This window comes from Tenebrio molitor, chromosome 5 (genome assembly GCF_963966145.1).
Source record: "Tenebrio molitor chromosome 5, icTenMoli1.1, whole genome shotgun sequence".
Taxonomy (NCBI): Eukaryota; Metazoa; Arthropoda; class Insecta; order Coleoptera; family Tenebrionidae; genus Tenebrio; species Tenebrio molitor.
In genome coordinates, this window is record NC_091050.1 from 20,459,461 (window position 1) to 20,472,309 (window position 12,849).

The 12,849-nt window shown below is 34.2% G+C and overlaps 1 protein-coding gene across 2 annotated transcripts; it reads right to left on the reverse strand.

Moving 5' to 3' along the window:
* Positions 1 to 6,808: 6,808 nt before the first annotated feature.
* Positions 6,809 to 8,586, reverse strand: LOC138131935 (uncharacterized). Of its 2 annotated transcripts, none has more exons than XM_069049216.1 (3): positions 8,083 to 8,586; positions 7,765 to 7,986; positions 6,809 to 7,708 (listed from the first exon to the last, which is right to left on the reverse strand). In XM_069049216.1, exons 1-3 carry the CDS (start codon positions 8,254 to 8,256, stop codon positions 7,010 to 7,012), a joined length of 1,095 nt encoding a protein of 364 aa, XP_068905317.1. In that variant the 5' UTR covers positions 8,257 to 8,586; the 3' UTR covers positions 6,809 to 7,009. The 2 variants fall into 2 exon arrangements, with proteins under 2 accessions (XP_068905317.1, XP_068905315.1); XM_069049214.1 differs by having other exon boundaries at positions 6,812 to 7,708; positions 8,044 to 8,586.
* Between the last annotated feature and the right edge of the window lie 4,263 nt (positions 8,587 to 12,849).

Genomic DNA, 12,849 nt, shown 5'->3' on the forward strand with positions numbered 1-12,849 from the left:
TGTTATTTCACTTCACGTTTTGTTCTCTTTTATTTCCTCATTGTTTAATGTTGCGGTTTGTTTTGCTTATTTTATCATTGTTTAATGTTGCGCTCTGTGTTGCTAGATTTCGGAAAAGTTAAAGGTAAAATGTTGTAAGTACGATCACATGGGAGCTAGGTGACATTCAGGAGGTCGGAGGGGTTGTTTAGTCAAATTCCCGTGGGGGCGACGGTTATGTAGGACCGTATAACGGAGGTGGTACAAGTTCTGCTGTATGCGACTCTGAGAAGCTGACGTGAAGCCCCCGTCGCAGTTATAGGGATCTTGGGAGTTTGTCGGAAACGGTTGGTTGGGGAAGGTGGAACAAGTTCTGCTCTACGCGACTCTGAGAAGCTCATCGTACAACCCCGAACGCTTATATCACTCGGAAATGGGTCGGTACACAGTAGTCCGACACGCGATACCCCGAGTACCTATAAATGTCGCTGCTTTCAAGACGACTCAGATTTTCTGAGTCCCCTCGCGGCCGAAAGTTTGTTACCTCCAGCTCTAAGTTCCCGTTGGCGTACCTTGACCGCGTAGTTCCGAGTTAAACATTGTTTTTGTCATTAATCGAATTGTAAAATATGAGTAATACCTGGGATACGGTTTTTGAAGAGGGTTTTTCATCCGTCCCTGTCTGTAATAACTGCCTTATAATTTGTTTACTTGTTTTGCAAGCTTTAAACTGTCATTTTTGTTTGTCATGTGCCCGTTTTTCTGTTATTTTAAATATTGTTGCATTCATCTTGTCGTTTATCTTTGTGATGTACTCAACTAGTTAATTTCTTGTACTTCGTTAACCTTAATTTCTGTCTTTTGCATTCATTTCAATTTCTTTTTCATCAAAGTTATTACAGGCATTTTTAATAAAAAGTATTTTGCGTCCCTCACATGTGTGTTTTATTTGCGGCACTCTTCCAACTGGAACCCTCACCGTTTGCATTCCGAACCTTTTCCGCCAAAAGGAAATCACAACGTAGGGCTCCTCCGATTCGATGACGATCACGACCACATTTGTTACCGTTTTGCGCAGGTTCAAATATTTGGCGGAAAAAGTAATGTATTCAAATCATTACATTACATTCTTCATTTTCCTCACTTGTGATGTAAACGTCTATTTTCCTCACTAAATTGAGTGATGAAAGTATCATTTTCATAAGCGACGTTGGAAAAATTTATTATTCACGAATGTTAAAGTTTACAACAATACGTTACATTGTTATTTTTTTAAATTTATTACAAGTTTTTTTTTTACCATAATTAATTTTTTGTTGCTGCAGCTCTACGTTTAAAAAATTTATTTTGATAAAAATACGTTGTCTAACAAATGTCTTTATGATAACGTCATCAACTGTACATTTTTTAGAAAGTTTCTGCAATAATTTCACGTTTATTTGTCAAATTCCTGTAAAATGATTCCGACAGTAAGAATGTCCATTCTTATTCTCCTCCACATACGTATAGTGACCTAGTTCTGGATGGGTTGATTTTAACACATGTGAAAAAATGTAGTCTTCATTTGTCCGTTTCCTAACTTACAATGACGTGTCACAATACTTGATACTTTGATTTTCTTCATCTAATTTGCCTTCAAAAATCAAATTCAAATTGTAGAAAAAATAGTGTTTCAGTGTTTGTATTTCATGCGAAAGATGATTATTTTGCCGGCGCATTCGAATGAGTCTCAACCTGACTGGCCTCGACCAAGAACTCATTCTCATGCGCCAACAAAAAACAATAATTTTGCGCACTTAATACAAAAATAACTATTTTTTTTTGGGTACTAAATTCGTTTGGGGTACTAAATGACACTGAAAAGTAGTACATTTAGTACCAAAGTACTAAAAACAACATTTCTCTCAGTTATAAAGTAATGCTTTCCTATGCTTTCCTTACTGAGTGAGCACTGAGCTTCCACCAGTGACGTAAGCAATCGCCGCAACCACCGCGGTCTCCCTTTCCCCAAGTGCTGCGATGTGCAAGTCAAGCATATATAGTTTAGGTGCCTTGGAAAGAACTAAAGGTAAACGGTTGGTTGGGGACGGCGTATCTAGGTCTTCCTTTTTGCGGTTTAGGAATGCTAATCGTACAACCCGAGTATCTATAAACGTCGCTGATCTCAAGACGATTCAGATTATTCTTCTGAGTCCCCTTGCGGCCGAGAGTTTGTTACCTCCAGCTCGTAGGCTCCTGTTGGTGTACCTTGACCGCGTATTTACTAATTAAGCATATTTTTGTCATTGACGAATTGTAAAATAGGAGTAATACCTGGGAGGCAGTTTTGAAGAGGGTTTTTATCCGTCTCTGTCTGTGATAACTAAATTAGAATTTGTTTACTTGTTTTGCAAACTTTAACTTGTCATTTGTCTGTCATTTACCCGTTTTCTGTTTGTTCTAAGTGTTGCCGCCTTAATCTTGTTGTTTGTCTTTGCATTTGCAATGGCCTCAGCTAGTTAATTTACTTTTTTCACTACTAGTAATAAAGTCTAGCGTTATCGGTTGCCATAGAACACCGAGAAGTTTCGTTTTTCTACGTTGGCCCAGTGACAGGTAAATAATTTTTCATTATTAACCAGTGGTGAATAATGGAACAACCGTCATCTAGCAACGAACGATTGTCGTCTATTTCATTGGTTAACGTAGACGATTTTCATACCAACTGTCAAGAAGTGACAACTCGGACCCATCACAACCGACAAAATAATTTGATTAATAATTATTATCAGAAAAGGTTTTAACGTATCTAGTAGTGAAAAAAATAGTGTATAAACCACGGTGGAGAAGTCCCTTATAGCCTTCGCGCCTTACAACCCTCGGCACGCCTCGGGCTCTAATCTTGGCGCTCTGGCTATAATCATGAACTTCTCCACCTTGGTATATAATATACTAATTTTCCAACTTCATTTTTTTTTTCTCAAAAATTTCCTTATGTAAGATAACAAAATTTTGATACTGTCATTTAGACAATTAAAAGGGCTATCAGAATCAAGAAAAAAATAGGGGGTTTCCATTTAAAAAAACTATCGATGACGTCATAACTCGAAAACAAATGACTGCTTGGAATTTTCTTTGGTACTAAAACATGTATTTTTATAAACTAAAATTGAACTGTCCAAAAATTTTTTTGAAAAAATTTTGTTTAATTTTTAAGGAATTTATTCCATACGTTTGCCGCTCGCTGTATATACCTAATTATAGCCCATTTTTTTTTATTATAGTCCGATGAGCTTGGTCGACATGACCTGCGACAAATTTCAATTTTTAAGATTTTGAGTTGTGTTCTTTCGTGCTTTGTTGGTTCTTCTGCAAATTCATTCCTCCGTTTTAATTTTGTCTTTCAAAAAACCGCTCCCTTCAGAACTTTTTTGATAACTATTTACATATTTATCAACTAATAGGTCAGATATATTAAAAATTGTTGAAAACAGCACTAAACAACCACGTTTAGACTGTCTTTCTTTCTTCCTAGATTTTGTTTCAGCAACGCCATGAATTAGTTTACCCCCTTACCTGTTAACTTCCAGTCTTGCAAGTTTCCGCGCAATTCCAATATTATTTTTACAATTTACCAATTATGTAAATTAATCTGTCCACATGCTTTTCGTTGGCATCATACGGAGGACATTTCAAGCAAAATTAAACAAAACTATCACAAATAATGTTGTTAAAACGTAACCTAAAAATTTGACGTCGCCAATGTAATAAACGTACAACTCGTGTCTTGCCCGAATCACACATGCTAAAGCGAGATGCATAGTGGGACACGCTTAATACAATACGTACAAGAATTCAATAGTTTGTTTACATTATGTTGAAAAGAGATAGCAATATGACAGTTGTTCTGCTTTTTAATTGATACATGGGACTATAATTAAAAAATAGACTAGTCCATTTTTTTATTATAGTCCGATGAGCTTAGTCCGAATCAAGAAGTCGACATGACCTGCGTCTGCTTTCGACATATGACAGCAGTGCATGGTGCTACCAATATTTGAAAATGTATATTGGCATCTTGAGACAAATATCATTACAAATTTCAATTTTTGAGATTTTGAGTTGTGTTCTTTCGTGCTTTCATGATTTTTCTGCAAATTCATTCCTCCGTTTTCATTTTGTTTTTCAAAAAACAGTTCTTTTCAGAACTCTTTTGATAACTATTTATCAACTAATAGGTAAAATATATTAAAAGTTGTTGAAGACAACACTAAACAACCAGGTTTGGACTGTCTTTCTTTTTTCCTAGATTTTGTTTCGGCAATTCCACGTAAGGTCAATGCCCTTACACGCTAATAAGAAATTTGTTAATGTATTTTCACGGGAATGAGATAATAATGATCCACTTCCGCCAGTGACTTCTGTTCAAGAAAGAGTTGCGTAACTTTTCCTTGGCATCAAATGGCGGAAATTTCAAGCAACATTAAACGAAAAGATCACAAATGTAGTTAAAACTTAACCTAAAACTTTGACGTCGCTAATGGAATAAACGTACAACTCGCGTCTTGCTCTAATCGCACATGCCAAAGCGAGATGCATAGTAGGACGGACTAAGGCCCGGTTTCTGGAACGGTCCGATAACTTAATGGCCGGTTAAATCAAGCGTTGCTATAGAAACGCTAGAAAGTGACCAATCACATTACATGATTTTTGTATTTATCGGAGAGTTAACTAACTGGCCAAATAAAATGTTTCCAGAAACCGGACCTTAACGAAATACGTACTATGCCGGCCAAAAATGTTTGGCCGTCATTGTCTGTCAATTCTAAAAAAATAATTGTAATCCCTACTTTATTGTCATCATGATTACCGTCTTGATTATGAACGTTATTTTTTGAGTGGTAAATTTCAAAACTCAAAATTATTTTGTCATTTCTACTACACAGAACGTTTACCTCAGGTTATCTATGTACGATTGCTCTAATTTTGTTTATTCATGTCGGATTTTTGGAATATCTGAGCTTCAAACAGTTTAAATTGATTGTCAAAATGACAAGAATCGAAAGTGGGGTTACGATTCCTAAAGGTTTATTTACACTTTACTTGAACGTCAAGAAAGTGACGGCCAAAATTTTTTGGCCGCCATAGTACAAGCTTTGATTTTATATTACTAGATTGGCCACCTAAATGGAAAACCGTATGCGTAACCTCCGAGATAGATAGAGGCCGCGAACAAAGCTTGTGTCACGTGATCTGACGTCAGACCATCAGGCTCTCGTCCATGCGATGCGTCGAGCGGGAGCTCAAAACAGTCTATTTGTTCGTTTATCGCGGCGTGTAAATAGTCCCGTTTTCGCAAGTTTTCTTTGTAAAAAGTGTCAAAAAAACTTCAAGAAAGTAAAAGTGATAAATTAAAGGTGGTAGTCTTCTTATATTTATCAAATTTATGTTGAAGACAACTCTTGAAATCAGTGAAAAACGTTAATTCATTTCAAGTGATTGATTGATGCTGTTAGCGTCAGCTAATATATGGCCGCTGGCTGTATTTGAAGTGCACCGAAAATTTGTGTTTTGCAACAAATGAAAACAGTGAAAGTTATATATTATTAGTTAGGTATAAAATAAACTTTTGGTTGGTGCCCTTTAGGATATAATAATAAATATCATTTGACTAAATATTTACCTGGGTGAGTCTTTTTCCTTTCATTAAATATGCCTGAAATTTATTGTTCAAGCAATTACGACAGTACTAATATGTCTGTGACCGTCTTTTCTTTTCCAAAAGATGAAGAAATAAAAAAAAGATGGATTAAATGCATTCATAGGGAGTCATTTAATCCAACAAAATATTTGGAACATTTTCTTTAAAAGACTTTTGAGTGGATGACAGAAATACAAATGATAATGGTCTTTTTCGGTTATCTGAAAACATCTCTTTCTTTTCAGATATATAAAAGAATTCATTTGATACATCCCCAAATTCTGCTATATTGTCATGTTTGTTCTATATTGCCGCATACTGTGCACATTCACTAATTAAATTTGTTAACGATTGTGAAAATTGTTTAACATACATTACCACCAATTCAGATTTTGTTATAAATTTTACCAACTATGGCGAAAACGACTGCAAATGTTGGTGAATATTTAAAAAATTTAACAAGAGATGCTCTAAAAAACAACCCCCTGAATTATTCTTTGAAACTTTTATTAAGGCACATCAGATAGGTATTTAGTGAGCTTATTTCTGATAAATATGAAACTGAATTTCTAAGAAGCGGTAAACAAAGGATCATTTTACGGGAGTTGACAATGTTAAAATTGGAAAAATATGTAGAAGAAATTAATGACAAATGTATTTTATGTAACAAAACATTGAAGTCGAAATTGATATTGAAATAGTCATATTCTTGCCAATATATTTCTTAATAATTATTCAAAATTAATCAACGACCAAATTAGCACCCAAAATAAAGATCAATCCAAAAGAAAAATTACTTAAATTTAAGAGTTAAACTTACAAAACACATAGAGATAGGGCTATTGGCGACGCCTCCACAAGAGCCAACGCATGTGTTGGGTACCTCTAAGGTGATGTTGAAAACCCTCTTTATTGTTTTTTATCATAATAATTATTTTTCTTCAAACAATATTCAGTTTTACTCATTGAAATATATAATTTTCTTTATATTGGGTATTATAAGTTACACAGTAGTGAGCCGGATTTCGTGACGTCACTATTTCTTGGTCGCGGCCTGTATTTTCACGGAGGCCTCGCCGTATGCAAGAAATTTTACTTTTGGATGCCACTGATAGAGAGCGTAGCAAGCAACGAAACAAATTTTTATTTCCACCTTCTAAGTAAATGACACTTTATAGGTATTTGTGGTAACTAAGTAAATGGGTAATTACAGGCAGAGCCCTGTAATATTTAACAGGCACCTAGAAGAGACCTGTAATAGTTATTACAAGGCTCATCAAAAAATAAATAATCAAAACTAATTAAATGGTTTTTTTTTAAGTTTATTAGAAACACAAACAAATTTAACTATCAATTTTTAGAATTATATACATTAATAACGCATTTAGATTTTTTTTCGAACGTCATTTGTAAATTTCCAGCAATCATTTTTTGGTTGTTGCTTTCAATTTCCAAACTAATATTTTTGTTGGAAACAGATACAACAGGTGTTTCGTTTTCTTTGTTACTAATATTACTATTAGTTTCAATCCCATCGCCACATTGAATCATTTTAGCAATTTTAATTTTATTGCACATTGATTCGGCTACATAATTTTCGGCAACTGTTGAGGATTTCCAAGATCCATGCCGTTTTAAAGTTAAAACGTCAGCGCCGGCATTAGCCAATAACGTAGCCGACGTACGCCGATAACAATGACCCGTATATGATGCTGCATTCTCTAAACCCAAATATTTCGCTATAATAGATGGAAATTTTCCAATTGTCTTTATACCTACTGGCTGAACAGTGCACTTTTTGTTTCTATAAGACAAAAAAAAACGATCAATTTTAGTATGGCTTGGCCGCAATTTCATATATTGACGAACTAGATCGATGGGATTGAAACCATTTCCATCAGAAAGAATGGTAAATGCTCTACTGACGTGTGTTTTTGTATCAGGAATTCTAACTACTATGACAGCTCCTTCATCTTTAACATGTTGCACCTTTACATCGCACAGTTCCTGACGTCGGCAACCTCCACATACACCGAAAATTGTTACAGCCTGCAATATTTCAATTTTAAAATTAAAATAATGGACAAAGCGATACAATATCTTACCTTCACCAACAAAAATTCTTCGTTTGGAGCCTCTTTTAAAAACGTTTCTACTTCTGCTCTGTTCAAATCGGCTGATTTTTTTGGCACGTATCCCAAAGATTTTGTTTTTAAAAAAGACGACACTTTAGAAAAATCTGCTATATTAACGTTCTCGTAAGAGATTAATGTCTTCTTTAGCATCGAGTAAAACGCCCAAAGTGAAGAGGGTTTGTATTTCTCAGACTAAAAACAACACAACAAATAAGGAGGTGAGTTAGCAAAAATAATCAACTAACTTACATTTTGATAAAGATATGCTAGAATTAAGTCTTCGTTCACCCCATTCGCCCCTTTAGCCTTGCGCCATTCGCAAAATATTGCATATTGTTTCTCATACCGCTCTTTGGATCGGAGCGGTAATAGAACGGCACTTGCAGCGTTGGCAATTCCGCGTATATTTTCCTGTACCTCAAGAAAATCTCCTTCGAAGTCGGCGTCCGGCATTAAAGCCATTTTTTTCTTTTCTTCTTTTCACAACACTTTTCAAAACACTTTTCGCAAAATTTCTGACAGTATTTTTGTTGTTTATCTCAACACCATGACGACGCAGGTATAATTGCCCCACCGCCTTTCATTACAAAATTTTTATAAATACAAATAACAATTAAAAAACGAAATTTAGAGGTTGAAGGTGGAAATAAAAGTTTGTATGCAACTCGCTTAGCAATTAATCTTTACTGGGCTTACTGGCTTATGGGACTCGCTCCTTACGTCGCTCGTCCAACAAGTGCCAGCGCGCCCGTAAAGATTAATTTACTAAGCTTGTCACATAAATAACTATTACAGTCGACCGAATGAATTTATGAGCACTAATTAGTGTTGATGAATATTCAGGCGAGCGGTTCTTTCTTTGCCACTTTTCACAGAATCACAGACACAGCGTACGCTATCAAGGGCCGAGCCAAGCCAAGTAGTGAAGCAAAATCGGACCGAAATTATGACTTCTAGTGATTCCAAAGTATAACTAAATGAGACCGATACTATCTTGTAGAGGACATTTTGGGACATAAGGAATGGTCATCTACAACTTTTTTTAATAAGATCGAACTTTGAAAACGGCTTTTATACGTAGTTGGGGTGTAATCCGAAACACTACGTTTCTCGTAACATTTAACGCTGTGTTAATTCAACTATTGAAGCTATAATTTTGATTTTTTGTATATTTATACTAAAAAGTACAGCGCTTCCAATAGTGAATTGGAAATTTCGCAAATATTGAGAGTTTTGAAAAAAAAAATTAATAAATTCAGATGAATCAAAAATGCGCATAGTAAACTTCACTCTGCTGGGACCTATGTGAAATGTTAAAAATTTCGATACACATGCAGCGAGTCAAATGTAACTAAGATATCGGAAAAGTTTTTAAAAAAGAATTAATTCGGTGGCCTGAATACTTTCTGAGAAAATAATTATTTTTTATTCGACGAGCGAACGCGCGGCAGCTTCTGGCTCTGGCAGGCAGAAATAACCCGGCAGTCCCGGCACGCGTATTTACTAATAATTGTAAAATTTTGAGTCGGTAAATTTTTTGTATTTTTGAAAAAATTTACCTATTTTAAATGCTTTCTTCGTCATCTTTCATTCTCATATACCTAAACAAGAAACATTGTTGTGACATTTTTTGCAAGAACAATGTGCAGCATTTTAAGCCTTCTTTCATGCACATACATTTATTATTTTGGTATCATTGGTCCGTGCAAAAAATGTTCATCAGTTTTCTAATGTCATTAACTCATTAGGTATGGGATCCATTGTAGCTAAAACAGGTTGTAAAATGCCCTTATTTAGATTGGGAGATTTTAAATTGTATTAAATTAACCCAACACTACAAAACGCACTAGAATAGAATTAGAGCATAAGTTCATGACAAAAATGATATAAACTGCCTGAAGGATATATTTCAAATTTTACGTGCCTTAGCTACTCCTTGCTTTACGTAGAATTGAAGACATTTTTCTAACATTTTTTATAGGAACAGGAGAATCGACGAGAAATAATATTTTGCTTTTTTGTAATGGTATTACTTATCTATCCTTCTTAAATTAAAAAAAAAAACAATAAATGTATGTGCATGAAGGAAGACTTAAGATCCTGGAGAGATTGTTCTTGCTAAAAATGTCAGACAATGTTTCTTGTATATTTGAGGATGAATATGACGAAGATGAAAGCATTTAAAGTAGGTAAATTTTAGCAAATATACAAAAAAACTATACTTATACTCAAAATTTTTGTCTTTAGACTGCTACACTCCCTACAAGTATATCGATAGACGACTAAATTGGCGTGCCGGGTTATAATCTCCTGCCAGGCCGCCCGGCTCGTTCGCTCGTCGAATAGAAAAATTATTTTCTCAAAAAGTATACGGGCTACTGACTTAATTCTTTTTTTAAAAACTTTTCCAATATCTTAGTCACATTTGACTCGCTGGGGCCAAGTGAGAAATGGCAACTCAAACTTTTTAAGTTCTTTACATATCTCTCTTTGAAATGAATTATAATTTATCAAAAACGAGTGAACGAAAAAAATTAATTAATTTAATTTTAATTAAAAATACTTGCGGCTATATTTTCATAGGCAACCCGGCAGAAACATATATTCTCTTATTGTGAATAATTAGTTTCTGATTTTAATAAAGTATTACATTGATTTGCTCCAAATAAAATAATATGTATGTACATAGTAGTCATAGTTGCGATTGTAGAAAAAATGTTGTGTGTTGCGAGCACGGAATTTCGGGCAGACTTGAAATTTGACTGATATAAGATGTGAAATAGGCTTTAGATGCTAGACGACTTAATAAACCTCATGTTAATATCTACTATTGTTGCATGTCATTTTGACAAATTGCATTCATCAATCCTGAAAAGTTGCAAGTGCTTAGATGTGATTTTCTGGAAACTAAACAGTCTTTTATTAAACTTTGGAAATTACAGTCGCGAACAAAAAAATAGGACAATATTTTTTCGCTAATGTAAGGCTCTTTACTATTTCTATGGTTACTATTAAAATATCTATTTATTTATTATAGTAAACCAGGTTTACTTAACTTAATTTTAGTTAAATTTCGTAATGAGACTTGTCCCACTTTTTTCTGTCCGTGACTGTAATAACTAAAATGTAAAATAATTGTGCATAACTGTGTTTATTTCGTCAAAATTAATTGTTATAACATTTATGACCATAAAGCTTAGACTACATTGGGTTTTTTTAAATGACATAGCTGCCCGAAATTTCATGCTCCCAATAGTACATTGTCAATCTCTCAATCAACAATGTATCACTTTGCGTTCTTAATACACAAAGAACTAAGTACATATTTCGTGTTAGTTTCCTGAGATAAATAACGTGAAAAGGCAACAAACAAACAGTTAGTTATAATAATTTTTTAAACTAAAACAATGATTTAGTGATTACAGTATGAAATAAAGCGCATTGCGTTATACGTCCAGTGATATTTTAAACAGTAACTCGTCACCTCGTCTGTTCCCGTCGTGTTCTGGAAACATTTCGCATTTCGACTCGATAGTGCGATACTGTGCGATACTCCGAACTCCGCGCTTTATTCAAGTTACGACAAGCTTACTCTGGCGACAGAAACGTAACGTATGTCTAACCGAATTCACACAGCGGCAATAGGCGCTCCCTCTGGTATCCGCATCCAAAAGTTTGCGGAAAACTGGTTCCATTGGTGGCCAATCTAGTAATATAAAATCAAAGGTACAAGAATCCAATAGCTTGTTTTACATTATGTTGAAAAGAGATAGCAATATAACAGTTGCTCTACTTATTAATTGATCCATCGGACTATAATTAAAAAATGGACTATATTCGATATTTTTTTCGACATCTATTTTTTGACAGGCGATAGCCTACTTTTTTTTTCAAATTACACTCTATATATTTTTTTATTCGTTCTTATAAAGAATCTTCTTCTGAATATTCGTACAGTCGCGATCAATAAATTTTGGACACTAATGTCATCATCCTGTCATACATTCTAAAACAACCTTTTTCAATGTATTAATAACCTTAATTTTGATTGTTGTGTCAATTTTGAAACTGTGAATGTCAGATTTAGCGACAAAACATTCAAGAGGTTTTAAAAACTAGACAAATGGGAAAGAACGAGGTTTTAATTAATAAAAAATAGAAAATAAATAAATAAAAACCATCAACTTAATATTTTGTCATCGCTCATATTGACAAATTGTTGATAAATTTGACAACAATTTCATCATTCATGACAATTTCAATAAAGCATGATTTAGAGTTTATAGTTTGTATGTGCCAGAAAAATGATGTCCAAAATTTAATGATCGCAATAGTACATTAAAAGAAAAAACAAAAAATGTATTTTAATGGAAAAAAATTGAAAATCAAAAATCAAGTAATCAAATTTGTAAACAATACAAAATCTATTCTGGTTGCTCAAAATTTTCTCAATGCTGTTGCAGATACTGTCGATACCTTCTAGAAATGCCCACTTTTGCATTCAGTAAAAAATTTCGGGGTTTTTCCTGACATACTCGCACCACTCTTTTTTTTAACTCTTTTTGGGTACCTGGTGGGGTCAAATAAACATTGTCTCGAAAGTTTCCAATGGATCCAATGGATTCAAATCTGGGGATCTAGCGGGCCATCGAATAGCTCCATGAGCACCCATTCATCGTTCACCAACATAATTTAAATGATTTAAAAATACAAAATTCATGTGTGCATTATGTGGTATAGCGCCGTCCACACTATTCAACTCTATTCAACACTGCTAATGGTATCTCATCCAGAAAGTTGCTTATTTCGTTTGATAATAAATAATATGATATTTTGTTTGATTGAGACTGCTATCAATAAAAAAGGGACCCACTAGTCCATTCTATCTCCAAAAATGCCACACCACATGTTAACACTTTGGAAATTCTTCCACAGCAACATTATTATTATTATTATTATTATCATCAAACTGTTTTGACAAATGAATATTCAGAGCTTACTTAGCCATTTCGAGCATATAGAATAAACTTCTCTCTTGTTAATTTTGGTCAATTG